The 14,649-nt window shown below is 38.6% G+C and overlaps 1 protein-coding gene across 1 annotated transcript in view; it reads right to left on the reverse strand.

Annotated features, from left to right (window-relative positions):
- CRB1 (crumbs cell polarity complex component 1) overlaps positions 1 to 14,649 on the reverse strand; it is an 87,014-nt gene that overhangs the window by 28,845 nt on the left and 43,520 nt on the right. Inside the window, exon 6 of the mRNA XM_052666947.1 lies at positions 930 to 1,883. Within this exon, the coding sequence (XP_052522907.1) occupies positions 930 to 1,883 (954 nt within the window). The remainder of the gene's footprint in view (positions 1 to 929; positions 1,884 to 14,649) is intronic.

Consider the following 14,649-nt stretch of genomic DNA (forward strand, 5'->3'; position numbering starts at 1 on the left):
CACACCAGTACAGTCTGTCTGTTCTCATCTGACCACAGCACTGTTGGTGCTCCTGAGATGTGCTTTATTCAGCTCCAGAGGGCTACTTGCTGCTGCTCCAGCATGGATGTGGGATAGCAGGGGACCTGCTGGTGTCCTCCCGCTTTGTCTCAGCCCGTGCTTAGAACGATCACTTGTAGCAGGAAATGCGCTACAGGCACTGCCAGCTATTGAATCCCTGCTTCACTGCCAAAGAGGCTGTGTTCTGACATGTGCTCTTCTGCTCGCTAACACATGGGCACGTCTCCCTCTGGCCCTCAGCAGTTCTCTGGTAGCACAGCCCTCGTTAGTCACTGCCCGTCGTTAGTCACTGCCCGGAGCTGTGCAGGACCTGGCTGAGAAGGAACGGCCTCCGAGGACCTGGATTCTCCTCAGGCTAATCAGATTAAGTTAATAGGATAATCTTGTTCATTTTGTAAAATTGGAATCTGTATGTATTTTTTTTTTAACTTGCAGTGCTTTGCTGGCCTTTCATGGCCTTAAATGAGTTTCTTTATGTCAGCCTAGAGAGGATAAAATTCTGAAAGAATGCTTTGAAAATAAGACTTCGACTCCAAGTGACTCGGTTGCTTTCTAAATTTTACTCGGAGTGCATAACCTCCTGTGAACTGCAGTTTTCCAGAGTTTATGGAGTGCTAAGAGCGCTAAGAAGATTTAAAAACTGGATGAGTAGAATCCCCCAGTTTGGCCTGACTTTTTGTCAAGCTGAAAAGCAGCCTTCTTGGAAAATAACTAGAAAATAATGAGCATGTGCTACTGCTAACCCCTTGTGCCTTCTTACCGGTGGGCAATAAGTTCCAGAGATCCCTAGGGTCATGCTGGCTCACCCCCGAGGCCAGGTTATGTTTTCAACACCCCCTGACAGCGTTGACGGCATCACATGCTCTTACCTGCTCTGCAGCTCGGCCCCGCGTACGGCCGGTAGCAGTCACAGTGGTAACTCAGCCACAGGTTGGAACAGCGGCCCCTGTTCTGGCAGGGGTGGTTTTCACACCAGTCCTTCTTCCTGCATCCTGTCTCGACGTTTAAAGAGGATTCAGGTGATGCATTCTCTGGAGTAATAACATTCAAGTCTATTTCAATATCCTGAAGACAGCCTACAAATGAAGGTGTAGAATGTATATTACTGATGTTAAGCTGAGAGCTGCTGCTAATGTTCCCCACTGGTAAGCTGCCCAAAAATGTGCTCTGAAATGCAAGCCTCACGTGATCATTATCTATCATAGCAGAAGTTTTATTGACACATGATTCTGCACAAGAGCTGTCAAGTAAATTAAGAGTAACAGCTCTTGCCAAGGTTACCTCCACAGAATGCCATTCTCCATCACTGACATTATGTGAAATATGCAAAAGAGCCCGTGGCTGGTTTTTGACTTGCACGGACAAATGTAAGTAGCCATTCAGTAACTCCAGCTTCACAAATGTGTCTTTCTCTCCTCGATAAAATAGAAAGGCTGACGGTTGCACAGTCTGAAACCTCAGGTTTATATTATAGGAAAATTCCTCTTTAGTGGCTGTGGGATTCTTCAACCAAAGGAAACCATTTCCTTGAAAAGAAAATGTAGTTACAGTTTCACAGTGTATTCCAGTATATCCAGGTGAGCATATGCAGCTGAATCCATGATGGCCATTTTTTAAATGTGGGATACATATTCCATTATTTTGGCATTGTTGATCAGTACAGCCATGGAGGATTTCTGTGCAGTTCCAGCCGCCGTAAAAAATCCCTTCTTTGTCTGCAGGTGGGCAATGGCAAGTGTAATTCCCAGGAAAGTTCTCACAGATGCCACCATTTTGGCAAGGGTTCATGTGACATTCATTGATGTCTTCATCACAGTGAATACCTAAAGAACAAAGAATTGGAGATTCTGGATTGAGCAACTAGAGCCCAGAACGGTGCTTTTAAGAACGTGTGCTCTGTTAAATCATCTTTAACTTAAGAATGAAATTCACAGATTGAGCAGGGAGCTGCTGGAGCTTGACCCTGCATTCTATCAGAGATCTGGCTAAGATGCACCACATCCACAATGAATGTGCAGTTGTCACATTTCAGGAGTAGATGCATACTGTAGTTTTTCGCAAATGAACAATAGATCTCATATCTCCTAAAAAAAAAGAAAAGCAGAGGTGACTTCTGGCCCATCAGTTATGATCTCAGACTGAGACAAGAAGGATGTGAGAGAAGCAGTTGGAGGGATCTGAACCCATGTGATCCAGAAAAATATTCCTGGTATTGTGTATCTCCAGTGGAACATTCTTTACCCCTACTATTTTCAAACTGTAAAGTAAGAAAAGAGGAACAAATCATCTCTCCAAATACCCCAGAGATGGCAATTAAAGCATGAGTGATGCTGCCTCCTACTTCCTCTTCTCTCAGATGGTGCTTGGTTATTGGTATACAGGATAAAAGTAGAGCTCCTCATCTTACCTTCACTGAGATTTGATAGGTTGTGACCCAAGTACGTATACTGGGTCAGGCTGAACAAAGGAAGACAAATCTGTTTGCTCATCAGCTTATTAATCTGGACTACTGACCATCTACAAAATGATAACTATAGTAACTTTTCTCGGGAGCACTTGGATTGTTCACCCACTAATAGGGAACGTGAGCTGGGTTTAGACCATCGTGAGACAGGTTAGTTTTACTCTACTGATGATGTGTTGTTGTGCTAGTAAGTGTGAAATGAATCGGAGAAAACATCTTTCTTGTCTTGAAAGCATTCAAAATATATCCAACTGCTTTTTTGAAAACTTATGCAAAGTACAAACCTTAATATTTGCACTGTTCTAGATAAGAATATGAAATAGTAGCTTGAAAGATAACCGCAAATTCTCAACAGCATAAAGTAATTTATAAGCACAATGATGTCTGTCCCTGCAGCAGAATTGCCTTCAGCATCTTCTTGCTCGCTCACCATATGAGGTGCCTGCAGGTTACCTCAGTGGGTAAGATGAGGCTCACAGAGCCATAGCCAGGTACTAGGCACCACACCTAATTTTACTTACAGATTCACAGAGCTTTTATTTTTATAGCAAAATACAGTCATTTTTTCATGGAAAATTACAGAGCAGCATTCAGCCACAACGAATAGATTCAGATAGAAGCAGATAAATTTATCTACGAAGGCTAATTCCCTGCCTGTCCACTTTATTCAATCACAGCTGTAACTAGACCCATCTTAGAGAGAGGTAAGTTATGAGAGAGCCAGAAGGGAACTCAGAGTTGGCTGAGATTGTTTTAAAGATTAGGCAAAGTGAAGTGGTCACAGCACATATGTAAAAGGCCCTCTTAGCAGAGATCTTCCTCATTACAGCGTTCTCTTTTATTACAGCACACAGTTTCCGCTTGAAGCCTCAGAGTATCAAACACCACCGTGCCCTCCCTGGTCTGACAGCAGGGTTATACCGCAGCAGTCTCTCTGCTTTCCAGCCAGGCTTATATTTATTCCAACATGAGATGTCTGTATACCTTAATGTGTAGTGGCATCTGGCAGAAATATGAATCATCAGGACTGACTTTCCCAAAGTGATGTGCACTTCTCAAACCTGTTCTGACTGGGGGCCAGAACAATGCCTGCTTTGCCCGGTTTATGGCAATTTCTGTGTTAGCGACTTGTCCTGCTTTTACTGCTCTGGTATATGAAAAGTGAAGTCACCGTGAGCTGTTTCCTGTTTCAGTCAATGTTTTAGTACATCTCCTGCTTTGACATCCAGAGCAATGTGTCCACAGGTCTTGTAGACTGCTCGGTCTTACTGTGACAGCTGTAGAAATATGGGTCTCATTGGGTTTTTGTGTCAGAGAGAAAAAATAATTCCTAAAAGCACTAGGATCATGTTGGTACTTAGGTTTTCTATTGAGCCTCAGAGTGATCAGAGCGAATGTAAGGATTTATGGACCGGGGGCTACTGTTAAACTTTTCATAGACAAAAAAATATAAGCCATTTAAAAAGATCAACCAAGTGAATGGCATGCAGTGGTGCCTGCCCAGCAACTCTACTGCTGCATGTTCCACTCTGCATGCATTTGTTCAGTATTCCAAGCCCCAGCAAGGCAGCACTTCTGCCTGCAGCCCGTGCTCTGAGCTGCACGTTATAGGAGGGACTTGTCCACAGGCAGCTGAAACATGCATGGACCAAGCCCAATGCAAAGTTCAGCATCTGTGTCATTCTCTACCTCACCAAACTAGAAGTAAAATTAATGAGAAGTTTTCATGAATGTGCTAAACTTGTTTGGAAATCGTATACCTTTCTGTCTTTAAATTTAGATAACACTTTTATAACACGAATATTGGTGTCTAACAAAGACATAGCAGCAGTTTTTAAAATGGAGACACGCTATTTTTGGTGTGTTATTTTCCCACAGAATGTGAAAAAATCAGTTTCTAACTGCAAAGTGACTTTCACAGCATGACTTCATTACGTGCAATTTCATAAGTGTTTCAGTGTCAGAATACAAATGCTTGTTTTTTAAGTAATTACATTTATAATATGTTGTGAAATAATGATTTTGGAGGTACCTATATACATACTGTTTGTACATACATATAAACACAGATTCAAATGGCTGATATTTCATAAAAGGATTAACAGAAACGGAAACATAAATATAGGTCAGCAAAAAGTAAGCAAAACATTTTTTCTTATCAGGAATAAATAAATCAGCCGTTCTTACAAGCTGGGTGGTTGATACTGCTTGTTATCTGCCAACTGCTATGCAAGCAAAGACCACTGTCACTCAAGATAAAAGCACTCTAGATAAAAGGATTAGCCAATATTTATAGAGCTGTATAAGCAGTTCAAATAGCTCAGGTTGGAGGAGAAGATAGCATGTAAAAAAATGAATTCTGAAAAGCAACTGTGAGGAACTGGTTTTTTCAGAGTTGCATACATTTGCTCAGCTAAACGTATTTGTATTTTTAAAATGAAGTCATTCAGCATTTTCTCTTCTAAATATGTTACATGCCCACCTATATATGAAAATATAGGTGAATATAGGAAAATATATTGAGAATATTTTTTATCCTATTTCTATAGGTAATAAGTATTTCTTCCTCCTACGAAGTTTCATTCACAACAGAGGTGAAGCAGCCCCTTTGACTGTTGGAAAACAGCACTCATAGCTTTGTCACTTTGTTTCACCTACTACTACTACAGGGTAGCTGTTCTCTACCTATTAATCTCTTAAACTATCTGCCTCAAATTTAGCAGAAAAGCTTTTCTTACCGAAGCAGAATGACAAAAGCAATTTTTCAAGCCTGCTTTCTACTAAACACCTCCAATTTTCATTTCTACTAAACCGATATAGAACTGTTATCCTAATTACACTTTTCATACACACCTTTAGTTAGAAATTTCTTTCCTGTTCCTTGACACTTAATAAATACCACACAAGTACAAGCAAGCAGTCTGGACAGACAGCTGTGACGTGTTCTATACAGCCTAAGTGCACATACTAGTACACAAAAAGAAAATATTTACCTGTAAACATTGTCATTAAAGTGATGTAAACCTGTATCCTAGTTGCAACCATCTTTTTCTGAAGTAAAAAAAATTGGTTTAGCATTTATGCAGTCCACAAAGTAAGTTTCTGCAAAATTCAAAGCAGTGCTTGGTATAAAGGCGTCTGTTCCAGGATTAGCTTGCTCCACTTCTGTACCTGCTGATGTAGTCTGATGGTGTATTTTGCCCAAGCCAGATCAACAAGGCTTAAAGTAAGACTCATTAAAGTGCTTACGCAATAGATATGTATTCTACTTACATTCCTTTTCAGAACGTTCAGTCTGAGTATGCTCTCACTGAACTCTGGTGGTGTTTCAATGAGAGTCACATTTTGAGGTTCTATTCAAAACTGATTTGTCACTCTTTGATAGGACTTGTCCTTTTAAGGATCATATTTGCTTTGGTTTTCAGGTGATTTATAAAACCAGACCAATCTTTTTGCAGTCACTGTCATTCAGAAATCTGTCTATGTCCATAAGGAAACAGAAAAGACCTACGGTTTGTCTGGTTTCTTTGTTTTGTAAAGTGTTTTTGTTCCACTGACTTTCATTGTACCACTTACTAGAAATTAGCGTCTGCAGATTTTTGAATGTGCTGAAGACAGAAAAAAAACCCATTTATTGAAATATTTCTCTTCTTCAGCTCTTGAGCAAGACATTTTGATTTGGCCCTAATTTAATGAATGAAAAATAATTATAGAGCTTGGTAGATTGAAGTGTTTATATCTGTGACAACAGACTTTTTCATATCACTTTATTTATATTATGAATTGCATAAAATATTGCTAGAGCAGTAACCCTGTGCAGTTACTGGGATACTTCCAGAGCAAGATAGCTTTTTCCCAGGTTGCTGTTTATACCATCCAACTGACATATGACCAGTTATGCATTCAGATCTGTTTTTTTGATAGTTTCCCATTTTAAAACTTCAACAATGAATCCTGAAGTCTCTTTCTGACTTATTTACTCCAGAATATAAAAATAATTTTATCACTGAGTGAGAAATTATCTCTGTGGTCCAGATCTTTGTTCACAAAGGTTTGATCAAGTTGTGAAAGCTCCCAGGAAAATGTTTATTTTTTTGCAAACAGGTATTTACCAACTCCTTCCCCTCCCTCAACTAATTTCTTCATTAATTAGGAGATTCCTGACTCTGTGTTCCTGACTCTGCAGCTCTAGCTGTAGCACTAATAATGCTTTTTTATTTTGGAAATAACAAGAAAAATTTGGAAGTTCTCAGCCTCCTTTTACAACATGACACTGACAAATGTTCTGAGGTAAGATTATGAACATATGCTTTGTCACCAGGTTGGGGTAGACATATATTACTACAGCTCAGTGACAACATTGAGTTGCTGACACTCCAAGAATGAAAAGTCTCATACCAGGGTATTTAGCAAACTGCCTGAAGCCATGTCAGAACCATTAGCAGGTTATTTTGAACAAGTGTCATGAAAAAGTGAGTTATAGGAGATGGTAGAGTCGAGTAACTTACTCTAATTGCTGCAAGGTCTTTAACAAGAGTAATAAATACAGTATTTTCTTTGATATTTTCATATGCTAAACAAGGAAATTGATCTATATATAGCCACTATAAATTGGGCGTAAAAATTGTGTTTAATTCCAATCAGAAATTAATTGTTGTTCTGCTGAGTATTGTTTGAGATTGTCCTACATCTGCTCTGGTAATTTTCATAAAAGATGTGGATGATGGAACAGAAAGTTTGCTTATTAAGTTGTCTGTTAATGTAGAGTTAAAGACAAAATGTGAGTATTTTAAAGAAAAGGATTAGCTTTGTAGATGAATTTAAAATTGGAGTGATGGTCTGAAAAGTTCTGGATTAGACTGCGGAAGGACTTATTCAATTCAAATAGTCTTGGGTCAGAATAGCCACCAGTGAGGTGGAATAATCACACTTGTTTACAAAGTCCTGGTCATAGCTTAGCATGAACATCAAGTTCACTGGTAGCTCTACTGCACTGCAAGGAAGATTTGGATCAATTGGGAAGAGTTCACAGAAGAGCAATGAGAATAATCATAGTTTTAGAAAATATGGCTTGTGAGTAGAGACTGAAAAAATCATCCTATTCAAGACAAGAGAAGGAAAGGGGGTGTGGTTACAGTCTATTAGCACAAAAAAAAAAGAGATAAAAATAAAAAAGGAACACATTGTCTGTGATCGTAATAAACAAGTGGGAAGTCACAGTGCATCAAGGGGATTCAAGTCAGACTTTAGGAAAATATTTCGAATGCTAGTAAGGTAGCAAAGCCCTGCCATAAGGTATTCTGCCATGGCCATAGCATCCAGTTTGGGTCCTTAAAAATGGGTTAGTTAACAAAAGCACACAGTGTGACACATCTGCTTGTCTTATGCTAGATAGATAGGCTGAGCAATGTCTGCACATCTATTCCCTCCCAACTTTATCTACCTTAACTCAGTGATTTTCTTAAATAAAATAAATCCCAGCAACTGAGCCGTAGGTGTGTCAACTTTTTATAAATACAGATGTATGTATACACATCTAGGTGTAAAATAAAAGCGGGAGTAAATGTTAGAGAAACTTAAATAGTAGCATACCCTTTAGAATATGCTTTCTGGAAGATGAAGACAAAGAGTCTGCAATAATGCTTCTTCTACCTACATTTTACAGTTTTGGAAATGCTTGTTACAAAGTCCTGCTTTAGGCAGGATCAACTATTTTAGAGGGGGCTCATTAACACTGAACCCAGCAAAAAGATCTAGCAGTGCATATAATCCTCAGATCTCCAGGTCTTAGCAGACAATCATGGAAATTCTAACTTTGCCACAGCTATGCTGATAATTGCAAAGAGATAATTACTCTTTGCTGGAAGGAGGAAATGCATGTTCATCAGTGAGTAAGCACAAGGCAATAAATTGACCATCTCCATGTCATCAAATTAAAATTCATGCTTCTGAGCATAAATCAGTTGTCATGCAGGTCAGGAAGGAGGTTTTTCTCTTATGTACATCATGGCAGAGAAAGTGAGGGGTATTTAAATGGATTGTATTCTTCTATTTTTCTTCAGTTGGATACTGAACTTAATGCGACCAGTAATTTGACCTACTATGGCAATTTCTGTTACTGTCTTAGCAGGAAATACTCATTTGAAATGAAAGGCAGAATACAGGGCAGAGCTGGAGCATTTGGAAAACTGGATACTTTACAACAGGAGGATAATAAGCATCCTAATATTGTGATAACTTTCACGCAGATCTCTATTTTTTGTGAAGTTGTAAGACCTTCCTAGTTATTCCTTTATTGCAGACAAATTCACTATTCTTCTTTTTTCCTCTTGCCATTTGAAATGGACATATGAAGTTAATACTGGTTAGGAAAAAAACATTAAAATAGAAATAGAGTGCAATGACTTGGCTTAATCATTAAATATGTCACTCTAGCTGAGGAATATGGAATTCATAATGTGCCACATTCAGTATGGCATGCTGTAACTTAATCCTTTCAAATTTTGCTGGCCTGAACCTTCATAGACTAGTTTGAATTTTCAGTAAAAAATGCTTTCTTTTTTAAAGCAGTTAAAAAGCCCAATCCCTTAATCTCTTCAATCATTAAAGTTTTTTTGAGAGCAGAAGTACTTGGAAATGTTTTTCCACTTGTTTCACATGTTTTGTCACACCTAAAACAGTTTTCATTCAAAAAAAAAAAAAAAAAAAAAAAAAAAAAACGCCATGAAGGTGATTAGTTGTTTAGTGAGATTTGGTGTGTTTGTTTTATTTTATAAATATTGGAAACAGCCGACTGATTTAAGCATTGGCTTTAGTTTCTGAGTAGATCAGGCAGCCTTTTCCACGTGCCTGCTTTGCAGTGCTCCATACACAAGGCTGTGTGAGCAGCACAGCCAGAGGTCAGAAAAATATCGCCTGCGAATGGCACGGGGCCATGTCCTAGAAGGGCAGCATGGCAAAACTGCTGCTTGTAGCCTACACCTTCGTCCCATATTTTGATTAACACAGCCGGCCATGTGGATTCAATTGTAGGATTAGGGTCTGAATCTGGAGTAAAGAGAAACGTGGTGAAGAAATATGTCCCTGCATGGCACTCATTTTCCTTTAATTTCCCTATTTTTAGTCAGCTTTATATATTAGTAAAAGAAGCAGCTGCTGTTGTGGTTGACTGATGGAGGGAAGAATGAAAATGGAACAGTGGCAGCCTGGTTTTCCCGGGCAGCATCCTTCCTGAGCAGGGTTTCTGGCTGCACTAACAACGTGCATGCAGCTCATCGACATGAGCTAGGAAGGGCTGATGGGAGAGCAGCGACAGGCAGCACAGGGTGTGAAAGGCAACAGTGGAGAAAGATGATAGATTAAAAAAGAAGGGCAAATAAAAGAAGGAAGAAAAATTTCAGTGGAGAAAGATTATAGGGGATAATACTAAGAAACAAATTTCTCACTTAGTAAGTAAGATTTTGGAGAGCCAAGAATGCTAGAAATCTAGGCTTCCACTCAAGGTCAGGACATCATTCAGAAAATAAACTGGAATGGTTACTGAGTTTCATAGAATTTGATGATTTTATATCTGGTTATGTATTAAATATTTGGAAATGAAAATTATTTCTTGTTGTATTTCCAGACTGTTTTCTGTGTATTTTGTTCAGGCATTTTTCATGCTTTCAGAAGGCTGCAGTAAGATTTCTGAATTCAAATCATTAATTATCTGATTTGCATTTTTTGTAGTCTTACGAGCTTGTACATTCAGATTATGTGTGTGCATTTGAACTGAAGTGTATCCAGAGGGATCTTAAAGCAACCAATACCTTTGAGTTGTTTAATTAGATCATACAAGGTCATGTTTCATTGACTTAAAAATCTGTTTGGAGCATATGATTCACTCTGGAATTGGAAAACAAATGAATTTTCACCTTTACAAACACATAAGGGCTTTAAAAGAGTTGATGAACACTTCCATTGAGAAATTGTGACTGGTTCTCCCGTAAGAGGGATTTTCTACCTTGTCTCTTGTTGGCTGCTTCTATCTTGCTTTAACTGAGCTGGGCAAGCACAGCCACTGTGCTGCCTGGTGTGGCACAGCCTCTGCTTTGAAAATAATCAGCCATCTGCAAGGTTTTTCGTATTGCTAAAACAAGTCTCCACAATGCACAAAAGTGATTGTATTTACATAACTTCATTGTCAGTCAATATTAAGAGAATCTGAAAAAGCCAGCAAGCTAGAAAATCATGGTTTTAATTGGGCCTGTAGAACTTAACTGGGGATGGAGACCTGAGAACAGAAAAATATGAACTATGTATGTGTGAACATACATAGCATGTGCATACTGTGTGCATTTTAAGCTGTGGACTGAACAGCTGTATAAATTGTATAAAGATGATCTTTGTTTATAGTTTGTAAAATTATGTTTCTCTGTTCCTATAGGATGTATTTGTACATCCTTATCATTTTAAACGCAGAAGAACAATTACTTTACCTCAAACTATCCAATTCTACAATTTTTTTATAAGGCAATTACTCTATCTAGTGGATTTCCTTTCCTGTGTAAATAGCTGTGGCTTGCAGTAGATGTAGAAGACCTTAGATTGTTATCTGTCATCAAATTCAATAGTGATGGAAATGGCAGGAGATCATACTCCTTCGACTTTTTCATTTCTCTTATTCCATTCAATGTTAGTTCTTTTGAAGTGTGAAAACTCACCTAAACAACATATATAAATTGTTTATCTAAGATTTCATATATTTTTAATACGTCCTGAACCTGGGGAGCCTGACACCTAAACAAGTCATTTTCACCAGGTCACATAACCATCCCACTGGGAACATGATGGACGTCAGCTAAAATTGTATGAGCATGCTGTGGACTTTTGGCCATCATTTTTGAGGATGACCCGGTTCATGCTAGAGGTATGTGATATTGCTAGTCTTCCTATTGTTGTGCAGATATACTTGAAAGAAAACACTGAATTCATTTTCTCTATTTGTTACTACAGCTAATGACTGAACACAGTGTTCTGGCCTCACACACAGGCCCAGTAACAGATTCTTAATCCTCTCTGTAAAGAAAATATGGTGCCCATACTACAGCGACTAAAGCCATAAAAGCATTGATCATTATGATACTCTGAAATAGTGTTGTGTTTTTAAAACAGCCAGACTCTAAGAATCACAGCAGTGGGAGAGCAATCAGAATCAGATCCACCGAATCTACTTCCAGCAGTTAATTATCAGCACAAATTAGTTGTCTGTACTAGGCTTCTTTTCTTTTATGAGACTGTTTATAGAAAGTGCAGAGTTCAGTGTCAGCCAGAGAAAGTGTGCTTTCCTTAATCCATGTATTTCAAAAAATCAGCATAAGTCCTTTTCCAAGTAAATTCTTTTTATTTTTTTTCTAAATAAGGGTATAGACACCCAGATAATCAGTAAAAGGCTTGCTTATATTCTTTAAACTTCATGTAGCTGAAGAAATCGGTCAGAGTACCTAAACAGAAACAGTTTGTGACTTATTTTAGCCAGAGTTTATCTGAAACAGTGCAAATGAGCAGACATAAGAATACTAGGTTTTATCACTTCTGTTTCTCCCACTGGCAAGCCCTGAATAATTAAGAGCTAATTGCTACAGGGAACAATTTGTATAAAAGAGCTTTCACGTAGTATATAGTGTAAAATTAATTTTGGTGTTCACTTAACCAGCTTATTTTTATTATTCATTGTCCAAACATGCTTTTATTTCCCTGAGAAGACAGTAGACCTGGGTCTCATCAGTGATAACTAATTGCCAGCAAAGTATAATTCTCCCAAGTCTGATAAAAGAAAAAGCACTAGAGAGTTTTTAGTTGGAAATGGATTAAAACTGGGGTATGTATACATATATACATACATACATATATATACATATGCATGTGCATACACATATATAAAATTGGGAAGGGTGTTGGATACATCAAACGGTTGTGTTCCCGTTCAGAAGAACCTCAAACCAAAGAAATGTCAACCTTCAGAACCTCTAGAAGTTCAACGAAGGGAAGAGAAGTACAACACGCTGCACTTGCTGAGGAGCAGCCTCATGTACTGAACCACGCATAGGCTGAGGGGCTGCAGTGCTGGCTAACAAGTTGAATGGGATTCAACAATGTACTCTTGCAGCAAAGAGGACCAACAGCCTCCTGGGCTGTTAGGACATTAATTAGAACAAGAAAATTAGGACAAGAGTTGCCAGCAGGTAATGGAGATGACCCTTTGGCTCTGCTCGGCGACACTGAGATCGCATCAAGCTCCCCAGATAAAGAAACAAGTGGAAATACTGGAGCAAGTGCAGCAAAATATAATGACAATCTTCAATGGTTTGGAAAATATGTCTCTGAGAAAAGGCTGAGAGAGCTGAGGTTGTTCATCATAGAGAGGAGAAGGCTCAGGGGCATCTTCTCAGTGCATATAAATACCTGAAAGCAAGGGAGAAGACTTCACAGTAGAGCCCAGTGAAGATACAGTGTGCCTAAGTTTACCCTACTTTGAGCAAAAGGGTTGCATGAAATTATTTCAAGAGGTGTCTTCCAGTTTCAAAATTAAATGAAGAAAAGAAAAAAATTAAAGCTTCTGTTAACCTTCACGGTTTTTATCCATGAATGGTTGAAGAACCATTGAATGCTTGATCTTGCTGGCATGGCTGCCTGCAATAGAAGTCAACTTAAGACCAGATCACGTAAGTGTGAGACCCAGCTACAGTGATAACCTTCTTTTAAATGTAAAATGCTGTATGTTGTATGTAAGAGGTACAGGTGAGAAATCTGAGACATAGCTGCAGTGTAAAAATATAAGAATGTTTGGATTCTTTAATCCCTTCATCCTGTTTGTAGGCTTGTCAGTGTTAAATCAAGATGGTTTAGAAGATTGTATGTGCATGACAGCCCTGAGGATTTCCATCACTGTGATTTTCCTTCCAAATACTCTTTTTTTCTTTTTTTTTTTTTTTTTGAAGAGCGTAATGACCTATGACAAAAAAGCTTTATTCTCTGTGGAGTCTGACACTGCTTCTTTTTAATGGATCAGACAGTTTGTGATACATCAGTACAAGACACTTTCTTTCCCATGTCAACCTAGGGTACCTGTTCAATATTTCCCATCTGTGCTGACCTGTGTGATCAAGGGGTCGTGTCCTGAAGTCAAATCCAGAACCAAAACACTCACTTCTACCATGGGCCAGACTATTAATGTAACCTATTTAATTTACGTCAAGTTGGAACTTGACATTCAATTTCTCAGTCCAGAAGCAATTACTTCTAAAGGAACATGCCAACAATATAGCTTCACTTAGAATAGTGAAAGTTCAAAAGGGTAGAAAACGTTTCACACCATAAATAAAGAACTGATTATATTTGGAAACAAAGTTTGTAATTACTACTGACATTTCTGAGCCTAGATGAGGTGCCTTTTATGCTTTAAAAACTGATTTCATTTATGCCACTGGAATTATGGGAACCTTATGTAAGGGTTTATAAGTCTTTTGCTGGTGTTTTAAGGATAAAGAAGAAAACAAGAATATTTTGCACAACACTGGGGTAAAATGTATTTTTTGTCAAAGGAGGGTGCAGAATTCATGGTGAGTGTTTAACCTTTAGCAGGAGAGGAATTCCTCTGCCTACTTTCACTTAAATTGCTCCATCAGCAGGACCACTACTGCAATCAGCAAAACCCAGAACTTTGAGATGAAAAATGATGTAGTGACTCTTGTGTGAAAGCCAATCCTCCAAGACACTGGCAATTTTTAAGTAAGAGTATCCCTGATCTTCATCACCAAATTATTTTTCTGTATTTAATACCCAGGTGCTTGTTCTCTCCATAACTCTTACAGTTCTGAGTGGACTTTGTGTGATGGGATTCATCACAGATACTTTGAGCAATAGCATCTCTCAGAGAAGGCTCTGAGAGATATGCAGTATTTCATGGTCTCTTTTAGGCTAAGAGGTACAGGCAGAGTACAGAGAGCAACACTGGTACTAAAACCCTGATGCTAGTTCAAATAAACTGCATACTTTCACATAGAAGGGCAACTTACACATTTTGTGGGAAGTACATAGAACAGTTTACCAAATAACGTTCTCTACTGAGGGTGGACCGGAATACC

This window comes from Tympanuchus pallidicinctus, unplaced genomic scaffold, assembly GCF_026119805.1.
Source record: "Tympanuchus pallidicinctus isolate F22 unplaced genomic scaffold, pur_lepc_1.0 scaffold7, whole genome shotgun sequence".
Lineage (NCBI taxonomy): Eukaryota > Metazoa > Chordata > Aves > Galliformes > Phasianidae > Tympanuchus > Tympanuchus pallidicinctus.